At 42.8% G+C, this 13,908-nt stretch overlaps 1 protein-coding gene across 1 annotated transcript; it reads left to right on the top strand.

The window, feature by feature from the left end:
- Nucleotides 1–5,729: 5,729 nt before the first annotated feature.
- Nucleotides 5,730–13,601, top strand: odc1 (ornithine decarboxylase 1). Its single transcript, XM_070884984.1, has 12 exons — nt 5,730–5,870; nt 6,648–6,794; nt 6,892–7,035; nt 7,283–7,456; nt 7,545–7,717; nt 8,763–8,897; nt 9,520–9,605; nt 9,775–9,854; nt 9,930–10,092; nt 10,755–10,870; nt 10,954–11,168; nt 13,181–13,601. The coding sequence occupies exons 3-12, from the start codon at nt 6,934–6,936 to the stop codon at nt 13,326–13,328; spliced, it is 1,392 nt and encodes a 463-aa protein (XP_070741085.1). The 5' UTR covers nt 5,730–5,870; nt 6,648–6,794; nt 6,892–6,933; the 3' UTR covers nt 13,329–13,601.
- The last annotated feature ends 307 nt before the right edge of the window (nt 13,602–13,908 follow it).

Below are 13,908 nucleotides of genomic sequence, written 5' to 3'. Positions count from 1 at the left end.
AATCTGTCATCATAAGGTAACCCCCTCATCTCCGGAATCAGCCTAGTGAATCGTCTCTGTACCCCCTCCAAAGCTAGTATATCCTTCCTTAAGTAAGGTGACCAAAACTGCACGCAGTACTCCAGGTGCAGCCTCACCAATACCCTGTACAGTTGCAGCAGGACCTCCCTGCTTTTGTACTCCATCCCTCTCGCAATGAAGGCCAACATTCCACTCGCCTTCCTGATTACCTGCTGCACCTGCAAACTAACTTTTTGGGATTCATGCACAAGGACCCCCAGGTCCCTCTGCACCTCAGCATGTTGTAATTTCTCCCCATTCAAATAATATTCCCTTTTACTGTTTTTTTTTCCAAGGTGGATGACCTCACATTTTCCGACATTGTATTCCATCTGCCAAACCTTAGCCCATTCGCTTAACCTATCTAAATCTCTTTGCAGCCTCTCTGTGTCCTCTACACAACCCGCTTTCCCACTAATCTTTGTGTCATCTGCAAATTTTGTTACACTACACTCTGTCCCCTCTTCCAGGTCATCTATGTATATTGTAAACAGTTGTGGTCCCAGCACCGATCCCTGTGGCACACCACTAACCACCAATTTCCAACCCGAAAAGGACCCATTTATCCCGACTCTCTGCTTTCTGTTAGCCAGCCAATTCTCAATCCATGCTAATACATTTCCTCTGACTCCGCGTACCTTTATCTTCTGCAGTAACCTTTTGTGTGGCACCTTATCGAATGCCTTTTGGAAATCTAAATACACCACATCCATCGGTACACCTCTATCCACCATGCTTGTTATATCCTCAAAGAATTCCAGTAAATTAGTTAAACATGATTTCCCCTTCATGAATCCATGTTGCGTCTGCTTGATTGCACTATTCCCATCTAGATGTCCCACTATTTCTTCTTTAATGATAGCTTCAAGCATTTTCCCCACTACAGATGTTAAACTAACCGGCCTATAGTTACCTGCCTTTTGTCTGCCCCCTTTTTTAAACAGAGGTGTTACATTAGCTGCTTTCCAATCCGCTGGTACCTCCCCAGAGTTCAGAGAATTTTGGTAGATTATAACGAACGCATCTGCTATAACTTCCGCCATCTCTTTTAATATCCTGGGATGCATTTCATCAGGACCAGGAGACTTGTCTACCTTGAGTCCCATTAGCCTGTTCAGCACTACCCCCCGAGTGATAATGATTATCTCAAGGTCCTCCCTTCCCACATTCCTGTGACCAGCAATTTTTGGCATGGTTTTTGTGTCTTTCACAAAGAAACATGGAAAGCCTGCTCAAATCCATTCCTGGAACAATTTTATTCCAGGACGACATCCTCATCACGGGTCTGGACACCGAGGAACACCTCCACAACCTGGAAGAGGTGCTACGCCGACTGGACTGGGTAGGCCTGCGACTCAAGAAGCCTAAGTGTGTGTTTTTGGCTCCCGAAGTTGAGTTTCTGGGCAGGAGGGTTGCTGCAGACGGGATTTGGCCTACCGAATCCAAAACGGAGGCGATTCGACGAGTGCCCAGGCCCGGCAACACATCGGAGTTGCGTTCATTCCTGGGACTCGTGAACTATTTCGGGAACTTTCTGCTGAAATTAAGCACATTGTTGGAGCCGCTACACGTGCTCCTGCGTAAGGGTTGCGATTGGTTTTGGGGGTACGGTCAAGAATGGGCTTTCAATCGGGCGCGTAACCTACTCTGTTCAAATAAGTTGTTGACCCTGTACGACTCCTGTAAGAAATTGGTTCTGACATGTGATGCATCGTCCTATGGGGTTGGGTGCGTGTTGCAGCCGTGCAATGCTGAGGGGCAACTCCAACCTGTGGCTTATGCCTCCAGGTCGCGCTCTCAAGCAGAACGTGGACATGGGATGGTTGAGAAGAAAGCACTCGCATGTGTCTATGGGGTGAAAAAGATGCACCAGTACCTTTTTGGCAGGAGGTTCGAATTAGAAATGGACCACAAGCCGTTAACATCCCTGCTGTCAGACAGCAAGGCTGTTAATGCCAATGCATCAGCTCGCATACAGCGATGGGCTCTCACGCTGGCTGCCTATGACTACTCCATCCCGCACCGGCCAGATACCGAAAATTGCGCTGATGCGCTCAGCAGGCTTCCACTGGCCACCACTGAGGGGGCAGCGGAGCAAAGCGCTGAGATGGTCATGGCCGTTGATGCCTTTGACAGCACAGCCTGCCAGATCAAAATCTGGACCAACAGAGATCCCCTCCTATCTTTGATTAAGAAATGTGTCCTGACTGGGGATTGGGTGCACACGGAGCATGCCCTGAGGAGGTCAGACCGTTTCACAGGCGGAGGGATGAGCTCTCCATCCAAGCTGACTGCCTACTATGGGGCAGCCGGGTAGTTATGCCCCAGAGGAGCAGGGAAGCATTCATCAGGGAACACCACAGTGAGCACTCAGGCATCGTGCTGATGAAGGCCATTGCCCGGTCATACGTTTGGTGGCTGGGAATTGATTTAGACCTGGAACACTCTGTTTGCAGGTGCACGACATGTGCTCAGCTGGGAAATGCCCCCAGGGAGGCCCCGCTCAGCCCGTGGCCCTGGCCCACCAGGCCATGGTCACGCATTCACGTAGACTATACGGGCCCGTTCATGGGGAAAATGTTTCTCATTGTAGTTGTTGCGTTCTCGAAATGGATCGAGTGCATCATTTTGAATTTGTGCACAACATCCACCACTGTGGAGAGTCTACGTGCGGTCTTTGCGACCCACGGTTTGCCGGACATCCTTGTTAGCGATAATGGCCCATGTTTCACTAGCGACGAATTCCGGGAGATTATGTCGGGTAATGGCATCAACCATGTCAGGACAGCACCGTTCAAGCCGGCCTCCAATGGCCAGGCGGAACATGCGGTCCAAATTATAAAACAAGGCATGCTCAGAATTCAAGGTCCCTCCCTTCAATGCCGCCTATCGCGCCTCCTGCTGGCCTATAGGTCCCGACCGCACTCGCTCACGGGGGTCCCACCCGGGGAGCTCCTTATGAAACATACACTTAAAACTCGGCTGTCCCTCATTCATCCTGTCTTGTCCGACATTGTTGAAGGCAAACCCCAGTCCCAAAATGAGTACTATGACCCTAATTCAAGGGAAAGATCTATAGAAATTGGTGACCCCATATTTGTTCTCAATCATGCTTTGGGGCCCAAATGGCTTGAAGGTACTGTAATAGACAAAGAGGGGAATAGGGTCATCGTGGTTAAACTTAACAATGGGCAGATATGCCGCAAGCATCTGGACCAAGTAAAAAAAAAAGATTCAGCATGGACACTGAGGAACCTGAGGAAGATCATGAGATGGTATTCACACCACCGCCAGTGAATGAGCAACAAGAACAATCAGCAGCGTGCACAGTCCCTACGGTCAGCCCGGACAGGCCGGAATCACCACAGCGGACAGACACACAAGCCAAGGCTCAACAGCCAGAGCCCTAACTGCGGCGCTCCACAAGGGAGCGCAGACCACCCGAAAGACTTAACCTGTGATCCCAATAAGACGTTGGGGGGAGGTGATGTCATGTATGTAACCTTTATGTAACAACACTGCAATACTGTATATACTTGAGAAATGCACACCTTTACCACAGGGGGTGAACTTGTGGGAGACACTCCTCACCTGGTCATCCAGGTATATAAAGGGAGGTCCCATGCAGGGTCATCACTTCTTGGTCCTGTGAATAAAGGTGCAGGTCACAGAGTGACCTTGTCCATAGAATGTGCCTCGTGTGGATTTGTGGTATTGTGTAAGGACTTTACAGTTGAAGGAAAGGGTGGGTGGGGAGTCTGGTTTTCCGCATGCTCCTTCTGCTGCCTGCGCTTGCTTTCTGTATGCTCTCGGCGAAGAGACTCATGGTGCTCAGCGCCCTCCCGGATGCTCTTCCTCCACTTAGGACAGTCTTTGGCCAGGGACTCCCAGGTGTCGGTGGGGATGTTGCATTTTTATTAAGGAGGCTTTGAACGTTTCCTCTGCCCACCTGAGGGGCTCGCTTGACATGTAGGAGTTCTGAGTAGAGCGCTTGCTTTGGGAGTCTTGTGTCAGACATGCGAACAATGTGGCCCGTCCAACAGAGTTGGTCGAGTGTGGTCAGTGCTTCAATGCTGAGGATGTTGGCCTGATCGAGGACGCTAACTTTGGTGCGTCTGTCCTTCCAAGGGATTTGCAGGATCTTGCGGAGACATCATTGGTGGTATTTCTCCGGCGATTTGAGGTGTCTACTGTACATGGTCCACATCTCTGCGCCATACAGGAGGACAGTAGCCCTGTCGACCATGAGCTTGGTGCCAGATTTTCCTATGGTCAGATGATGAATATACGGTTCTTTTTATATACCAGCACAGGTACGATGAGCCAAATGGCCTTGTTCGGTGTTGCATTAGTCTATGATTCCAAGATATATAATGGTGATGGATTTGGAAGAGAGATGTCAGAAACTTGCTCCACAGAGCCACTTTGTGACCAGAGTCTGCAGCTACTGTTGAAAAAGCAAAATTGAAAGGGAAATGTTGACATAACAATTTACAGTGATAAATGCTGTCAGATTTGTGACCAAAAATCATGGCAATAGGAAGTAAAATTTATGGAGAGGACGTTTTTGCCCTATGCAAGATTTTTTAATAATACATAGATAGATTACGATTAGTCATAGGATACTGTGTTTTATAATGGAACATTACTGTGATAGGGAAAGTGTTCATGGAAGTAAGTGTGCATCAGACACAAGACTTTTAATGAACTACTAATCCATCTCCAGTGATATTGCACACAAGCATTTAAGGACAAGTATAATCTTCAATTGAAACGGGATTAAAGGGTGGGCGATAATTGGATCAGGGCACACAGTTGAAATTCAATCCCCATTTAAAAGTCAGACATCTTTTATTTACTAATTTGATGTTATGTTATAATATATAGTTAAAAACAGAACATTCAGCAATTTGGAAAGTAGAGAAGTAGAATTGGATGGAACTTGAGTTTTACAATACAAACTGAGGAGCTGGATGATCGAAAACTGAGACTGTACAGCACCACCAATGATGGAAGGTTGTCATAATAACATGGTAAGTTTAAATAGGAAGTTTCAACTTGCATTTATATAGCGTCTTTATCATCGAAAAATGTCTCCAGATGCTTTAGGGAGGTGTAATTTTAAAAATGAACCTGTGTCAAAAGACATCAAAGCTGTAAGTGAGGGAATGTTTGAGCAGATTGACAACTGCAGAAGTATTTTGATAGTTTGAATGGGCAATGGTAAGTGACTTGGTGTAAGTTTATTCCGGGGCAGACACTTTAAAGAAAGTGGGGTTGGAGGGTGTGGATGTTGGTGGATAGGATGTGGAGATGACTCAAAAGAAACATAACCTCAAACTACTGACAGATGCCGAATAATCCTGATTTAAAAATCAAAAGTGATCAGATCAATATTATGTAAGGTTTGCAGTAGCCCGCTCCCCCAAGATTCATTATATAAGCACAAGATGTAATTTTAATAGAACCCACACCGTTACAATTCTGTGCTCATGGTCCCCACTTTTGCAGGGTTTGGAGGTGACGTGTGCGATTGGCTATTGGTCGTGTGACGTGTCAATCATGGTGAGGCGAGGCGGTATCGCGCTTGCTCCATTGAGTGCAGACAAGAGCAAACCGATCAGGACCGGTTTGGGCTGGAGCCGTCGCATGGCAACCCGGCCTCGCTCTATAAAAGGGGCGGGTGGCACGGCAGTCGGCTTTATTCTGTCTGAAAGCGGCTTGAGCGCTTGTTGAGTGAAGGAAAATTGTTCCTTCTTTTTTTAAACGGATTTTTTCGATGGACACAGTCTTCGTAAATGTTTTTTAAGGTAAATTTTTTTTTTTAAACAGTTTGTAATACGTGCGCTGTTTGTGTTTTTTTTAATATACCGATATACATTTGCCAAATGCCACGTGTTAATTTAAGCTGGTGGTAGGGGGCAGAAATTCGTTTTTGTTTTAACATTCTAAAACTAAATCCTTTTTTTTAAAAAGAAAGGAAACGGCCCAGCTCGTACTGGGAAAATTAAATTTAGAGTCTCCATTTTAAGTGACAAATACAATATGGAATTAGTGGGGACCCCCCCTCCTCCCTCTGATCTCGAGGTGGGGGGGATTTAAATTAATGTCTTGTATTTTTAGTAACTGGAACGGATTCGGCTTGGCGGCTGCAATGAAATACTTTGGGGTTGGGTGACGATCGGGTGGTCCTTTTTGATGTCTGGGAGCGGACTTCCGTGCTCGCTGCCGTCTCCGTACTGGTTCCCGGGGAGCGCCTGGCACACGTGGGGAGACGGGTTCTGCTTTCCCATTGGGCGACGGACACGTCAGTCAAATGGATGATTCCCCGGGTTGGTGGAGAAGAATGAATGGAGTGAGCAAAAGGGAAGGAAGGGCAACGCTTACCGTGCAATGCAGTAGTGCAGTGTAAAAGTGCGTGTTGCTGTAGCATGCAATAGTGCAGTATTCGGTCGACTTGGTGTCACTGCTGCAGGCACTCGTGCACAATTGTTGCTGGGTTCAGAAAAAAAAATCGTGGCTTGATTTAAAAAAAAATGCTGATATATTATTCACCGTCTAATTAATTGTGTGCAATTCCGTTTCAGTACGAACAAGTCAGAACGGTATACAACGGCTACACGGAGAGCCCAGACCTTGCGTTGTATCTTCGAGGGTTTAACTGTGTTGGAAAGCCGCCTTGGCGAGACAGCTGAGTTCTGCTTTTAAATAGATTCCATCTCTTACTTGTCCATGTGGGTATAAATGCTTACCAGCTAACACTATGCAGATTGTAAAACATTTCTAAAATCCTCGATCATTTAACTTTTAACTTTTTTACTTTATTTTCAGTTTGTTGCATATTGCGAATTCCTGCTTCCGACAAATCTCAGAATGAATGATTTCAGCAATGGTGAATTTGACTTTGCCTTCCTTGAGGAAGGATTCAGTGCCAGAGACATCTTGGAGAGAAAAATAAATGAAGTTTCTCATTCTGTAAGTATTATTTAATTCTCATGTGAAGTGCATTGAGACATTTTACCATGTTAAAGGTGCTATATAAGTGCCAGTTTTGTTAACTATACTTCTATAACCATGCCCTAGTATCCCACTGTGGCTGTGCCCCAACTTATCTTGAACTTTGGCCTCTTCTGTCAGGGCAATTTTCTATATTAAAGGTGCTGTATAATGTTTTATGACTTTTTAGCATGATAATTTGACCTTGTACCTATTGTATTCCTAGGATGACAAAGATGCTTTTTATGTTGCCGACTTGGGTGACATTGTCAAGAAGCACATGCGATGGTACAGAGTCCTTCCTCGAGTGACTCCATTTTATGCTGTCAAATGTAATGATGATAAAGCTGTGGTAAAAACTCTTGCTACTTTGGGTGCTGGATTTGATTGTGCTAGCAAGGTATGCTAATATTCTGTATTCTTTATATTCTAATTTAAGCTTGCCTGTTATATTTTTGTAATGATTTGAATGCAATCATTCTTTACAGACTGAAATTCAGATGGTGCAGAGCCTTGATGTTCCAGTTGAGAAAATAATCTATGCTAACCCTTGCAAACAATTGTCTCAGATCAAATATGCTGCAGCACATGGGGTACAGAAGATGACATTTGATAGTGAAGTGGAGCTGATGAAAGTAGCAAGATGCCATCCAAGTGCAAAGTAAGTTGCTGATTGTGTACTACTGAGGAAAACTCAAATTTGTGCACACAATGCTATAGTTTCAAAAATCTTGCACATAGCTTTGGATTTTGTAAGGAAATGGGTGGAAATTAGTGGGTCTGTCACTTTCTGATTTTTATTTTTTATAATACCTTTGTGATCATACATAATTAGTGGCACAATTTAGAAGTTGGCATAGTTTGGAAAGTGAGAATGAGAGGACTTTTAAAGGCAGAGAGGAAGTTTGTGTAGGATACAAATGGCTGAAAGTACTGCCAACTGGGGTGTGGTGGGAGGGAACTGTGAAACCAGCCTGTGTCATAACCTTTTGGTCTACTCTGAATTACATGGGGTATTTTAGTAAAAAAAACTACATCCCTGAAAGTGTTTGAGCTTGTGCATAGTTGGAAAGTGTTATTCATGCTACATTTTTGAACATGGTGGGGTGGGAGGTAAACTTGAATGCTCAACAAGCCTTTGGCTCTTTCAGCAGTTACTGAGGAAGAGGAAAGATCTAATTGCTGGTTGGGAGACTTCAATCCAGTGGAAATTATGTGTAGGATGGCGAGTAACATTGCATGCTGTGTATGTGGCTTTCTTCACAACTAGATATTTAGTTATTGGCATGAGTCTACTGGACTGAGGGAAATGGAGGATAGGATCAAACCTGGCATGTAGGATGGTTGCGATGTTCTGTTTTGCCCTGGCACGTGTCGCCCCACCCTCCCCCAGTTTACATCTTTTGGTTATTTGAATAACATTGATACCATTGAATGTTGTGGTGGTAAACTAGTTTTGTGTTAGATTATTCCAGAATCTCTTCTTTGAGCAAGCTGTGCTGTTTCGTCTCATCTGTCAGGTGTTTTCTGACAGATCTTAATTCTCTAGGATGTTGTTTCCTGCACAGGTTTTCCCATTTTAGGTTGCCTGTGGTGGTTTATCTACTGGATATTGGGTTCTCCTTTTACACTGTTTCATTGATATCTTTATCAGAACTAACGTAAAATCCTGGCGTAAAATGCATCCACCTCTTCCTCTGTCCTAGGCTGGTTCTGCGCATTGCTACTGATGATTCCAAGGCTATCTGCCGCTTGAGTGTGAAGTTTGGAGCAACACTCAAGACTAGTAGACTTCTCCTGGAACGTGCCAAAGAACTGAATATTGACATTATTGGAGTAAGGTAGATTTGCCATGATATCCTGAATTTTGCTGATGATTTGAATTATGTAAAGGTTGATTGCATAGAAACAACAGTACAAAAATTGCAAAATCTTAGCTTACAGGAGTTAAACTAATCAATATGGCCCAACTAATTATAGTATGAAACTTCTAGATTTTGATGCAATGTAGAAAATAATGATGGGAGATTTTAATAATCCAGTTAATATAGATGAACTTTTTTTAGTGTAGCTTTTTGCACAATAGTGTATGTTTGGCACCTGCATAAGACTGGTGTCTTGAATACGCAATATGGTTTTAAAGCAGGCAATTTGTTGCATTTCATTACTATCCAACACCACTTTCAATTAATAGTACAGGGTATCAATATAGCCATTGGATGAATGCAGATTCCTCTCTCTCTCTCTCTCTCTCTCTCTCTCTCTCTCTCTCTCTCTCTCTCTCTCTCTCTCTCTCTCTCCCCCACCCCCAATTCAGTCTTCTGTTTTTACTTAGATCAGCACAAACCAGGTGTTATGCACACATTTGGGTTTAAAAGGCACTCCTGTATCACATTGGTTAAAATCAATTAGCTTTATTGGGTACTGACTTGTATGAACTCATTTTTGTCTCCCCTGTGAAAGCTTTCATGTGGGAAGTGGTTGTACAGACGCTCAAACATATGCCCAAGCTATTGCAGATGCTCGGTTTGTTTTTGATATGGGGGTAGGTATCTTGATTTCACCAGTTTTTGATGTCTTCATTTTAACAGAATTAAGTGCTTGATGTTCATTGCCATTTTTGTATATGTATTGCAATTTAAAATCAAAGTTATTGGTTTGGACTCTTACCCTGACTTTGTTTTAGTTTGCTTACCGTGTCCTCTTAATTTTAGGTAGAGTACGGTTACAACATGTATATGCTTGATATCGGTGGTGGATTCCCTGGTTCGGAAGACACTAAACTCAAATTTGAAGAGGTGAGAAGTGCTGCTACTTAGTCTCAAGTGAATTTGCCTGAAAATGCTAGATGATTTAACTCTAAATATTTTTAGATTTCAGCTGTTATCAATACTGCATTGGACAAATATTTCCCCATTGATTCTGGAGTTCAAGTAATTGCTGAGCCTGGTCGTTTCTATGTGGCATCTGCCTACACACTTTCTGTGAATATCATTGCTAAGAAGGTGGTCTTCAATGAAGAGAGTAGCTCTGATGGTAGGTATATCAATGGCCATTTATTGTACTGTTAAACTCAATGTTCCTGTTTGAGGATTTCTTTGAACTGTTTTTGTGAACTTTAACATCTAGTCACCCTCAAACGTGCGCTTGAAAGTTCCAATTGGAAAGAGAGGCCTCAATTATATTATCTTCAAATTCTTATATGGAACATCTATCCCTTTTCTCCAGTCACATGCTGAGAATTTCTGAAATGGAGGATGTAGGAATTGATAAAGATGGCATGTAAAAAGACAATGAATTGAGACTTGATTGGGAGAGGAGGGCAGATCATTTATCTGATCCATAACCGTAGGCAATCAAATCAAGCACTGAATGTAAAACTATATGCTTATTTAACCTGCTATGTTGACTCTTTTTGATCCAAATCCCTATTGCAATATTGTCTGTACTATGTATCCCATTCAAATAACTAAAATTGATTACAATATTATACCTATTGCTTGTGTTTGTTTTCCTATAATTTGAAACTTACTCAGTTGTTTGGATCTGTTTAATTCTTGCAAATTCCTGCTTGCATTGTTAATGACTAAATGAACAGTATTAAGCATTAGCTGTTAAGACTTTAGCATACATTTTCAATAACTTGTTTTAATATACAGGTTTATTCATGCAGCTAATGTGCAATATTTTTGTTAAAGATGAAGGTGATGGTGAAAATGACAGAACCCTCATGTACTATGTAAATGATGGTGTTTATGGATCATTTAACTGCATACTATATGATCATGCTCATGTAATGCCAGTTCTGCTCAAGGTAAGACTTTTTGTCAAAATCCTAATAAATTATGTAAATGCATATATATATTAGATGACCTGTTAAGCTGTTTTTTTTTGTAGAAACAAAAGTCTGTTGAGAGGCTGTACTCTACCAGTATTTGGGGCCCAACTTGTGATGGGCTTGATCGTATTGTAGAACGTTGTGATATGCCAGAGCTGCAGGTTGGTGACTGGATGGTGTATGAGAACATGGGAGCTTACACTGTTGCTGCTGCTTCAACATTCAACGGATTTCAAAGACCCCAGATCTTCTATGTTATGTCAAGGCCAGCCTGGTACAGTCTTTTATTTTTGCTGTTGTATTTTCAGTTGACTGGCTTAATTGCCATCCTCACGTGATCTTGGTTTTCCTACATTTAGCATGTAGAAACATAGAAAATAGGTGCAGGAGTAGGCCATTTGGCCCTTCTAGCCTGCACCGCCATTCAATGAGTTCATGGCTGAACATGCAACTTCAGTACCCCATTCCTGCTGTCTCGCCATACCCCTTGATCCCCCTAGTAGTAAGGACTACATCTAACTCCTTCTTGAATATATTTAGTGAATTGGCCTCAACAACTTTCTGTGGTAGAGAATTCCACAGGTTCACCACTCTGGGTGAAGAAGTTTCTTTTCACCTCGGTGCTAAATGGCTTACCCCTTATCCTTAGACTGTGACCCCTGGTTCTGGACTTCCCCCCAACATTGGGAACATTCTTCCTGCATCTACCCTGTCTAAACCCATCAGAATTTTAAATGTTTCTATGAGATCCCTCTCTTGTCTGAACTCCAGTGAATACAAGCCCAGTTGATCCAGTCTTCCTTGATGTGTCAGTCCCGCCATCCCGGGAATCAGTCTGGTGAACCTTCGCTGCACTCCCTCAATAGCAAGCACATGCTTCCTCAAGTTAGGAGACCAAAACTGTACACAATACTCCAGGTGTGGCCTCACCAAGGCCCTGTACAACTGTAGTAACACCTCCCTGCCCCTGTACTCAAATCCCCTTGTTATGAAGGCAAACATGCCATTTGCTTTCTTAACTGCCTGCTGTACCTGCATGTCAACCTTCAATGACTGACTTACCATGACACCCAGGTCTTGTTGCACCTCCCCTTTTCCTAATCGTCACCATTGAGATAATAGTCTGTCTCTTTCCCACCAAAGTGGATAACCTCACATTTATCCACATTATACTTCATCTGCCATGCATTTGCCCACTCACCTAACCTATCCAAGTCACTCTGCAGCCTCATAGCATCCTCCTCGCAGCTCACACTGCCACCCAACTTAGTGTCATCCGCAAATTTGGAGATACTACATTTAATCTCCTCGTCTAAATCATTAATATACAACGCAAACCGCTGGGGCCCCAGCATAGAACCTTGTGGTACCTCACTAGTCACTGCCTGCCATTCTGAAAAGTACCCATTTACTCCTATACAATACTTTTTGCTTCCTGTCTGCCAACCAGTTTTCAATCCACGTTAAAGCACACTACCCCCAATCCCATGTGCTTTAACTTTGCACATTAACCTCCTGTGTGGGACCTTGTCGAAAGCCTTCTGAAAGTCCAAATACACCACATCAACTGGTTCTCCCTTGTCCACTCTACTGGAAACATCCTCAAAAAATTCCAGAAGATTTGTCAAGCATGATTTCCCTTTCACATATCCATGCTGACTTGGACCTATCATGTCACCTCTTTCCAAATGCACTGCTATGACATCCTTAATAATTGATTCCATCATTTTACCCACTACCGATGTCAGGCTGACTGGTCTATAATTCCGTGTTTTCTCTCCCTTTTTAAAAAAAAAAGTGGGGTTACATTGGCTACCCTCCACTCGATAGGAACTGATCCAGAGTCTATGGAATGTTGGAAAATGACAATGCATCTGCTATTTCCAAGGCCACCTCCTCAAGTACTCTGGGATACAGACCATCAGGCCCTGGGGATTTATCGGCCTTCAGTCCCAGTGCTAGTGAAACCAGTCTCATTTTATGGTTTCCTGCTTGTCTTCTTCCTTCCAAGAAGACAATTGCTTATTTTGGGATATAGATCTGCAGATGAATTGCAATGTGATCATTCAAGCCTGCAGAATTTTGAGACTGTATTTCCAGTATATGTTCCTGGTTTCCAGAATGAATTCTCAGGTTTATTAATCCAACACAGATTAAGATTTCTGGTCTCTGAAGGCTCTCAGAATCATCCCATATTGTAGTTTCCTATCTAAATTTGAAACCATTTTTCCTGTAGCCTCTGGTTATTTGAATGCAGTGTGATCTAATAATTTTTTTTTCTTGTAGGCAATTAATGCAGCAATTCAAGGAAGACCACGTTCCCTCCCAAGCTGAGGATCATGCTGCTAATACTGTACTAGCATCCTGTGCCTGGGAAAGTGGAATGGAGCTTCTTTGTTCTTCTTGTTCTTCATCAGCAAGAGTTAATGTCTAAACTGTTAGATATAATTCTTAACTGACCAGTTGGCAATTCTTAGCTGAACTAGGAGGTTTGGGTAATGTATTAAATGGCTGCCTTTTGGGACCAGTAATTGAAGCAGAAAGCTGTGTGCTTGAATTTTAAAATATCATGGATTAGTTTATGTATGCAACAAAATGGTTGACTAGGAGATGGGATCACATTGTAAAGTGTTCCTATGGAAACTTGTTTACACTTTTATAACCTTTTTGTATTTTTATTTGAGCTTGAAATAAAAGAAAAAAACTATTTATTTGGATTTCAATCATTAATGATGGATTGATAACTGAGTTTGCAAGATGCCCTTTTACTTAGCACATTTCACTGAAAAGCAGAGGACAAAATGACAAGTTGCATTGCATAAATTGTGAGCACAAAAATGACTGGCCAGCATTGTGCATTAGTCAGGGAGCTTTCTAATTTAGATAAACTGCATGATGCAATACAGTTTATTGAAACAGCTATTTCAAATGTTGCTGTTAAAGGATTTGACTTATTGAATTGTTCCATATACTAATCAGATTTAGAAATTTACTTTTTTCCAACTATGTTGTAA

The sequence above is a fragment of the Pristiophorus japonicus genome, chromosome 7 (assembly GCF_044704955.1).
Source record: "Pristiophorus japonicus isolate sPriJap1 chromosome 7, sPriJap1.hap1, whole genome shotgun sequence".
Taxonomy (NCBI): domain Eukaryota; kingdom Metazoa; phylum Chordata; class Chondrichthyes; family Pristiophoridae; genus Pristiophorus; species Pristiophorus japonicus.
The sequence above is the reverse complement of the archived record's forward strand: the minus strand, read 5'-3'. Positions and strand labels throughout refer to the sequence as shown.

Bases quoted from the DNA above. Each gene is read 5' to 3' on its own strand.
- odc1 (XM_070884984.1), top strand. From the start codon at position 6,934: ATGAATGATTTCAGCAATGGTGAATTTGACTTTGCCTTCCTTGAGGAA. The intron at 7,718-8,762 runs GTAAGTTGCTGA...CCTCTGTCCTAG, and splicing joins AGATGCCATCCAAGTGCAAA to GCTGGTTCTGCGCATTGCTA. The intron at 9,606-9,774 runs GTATCTTGATTT...AATTTTAGGTAG, and splicing joins TGTTTTTGATATGGGGGTAG to AGTACGGTTACAACATGTAT.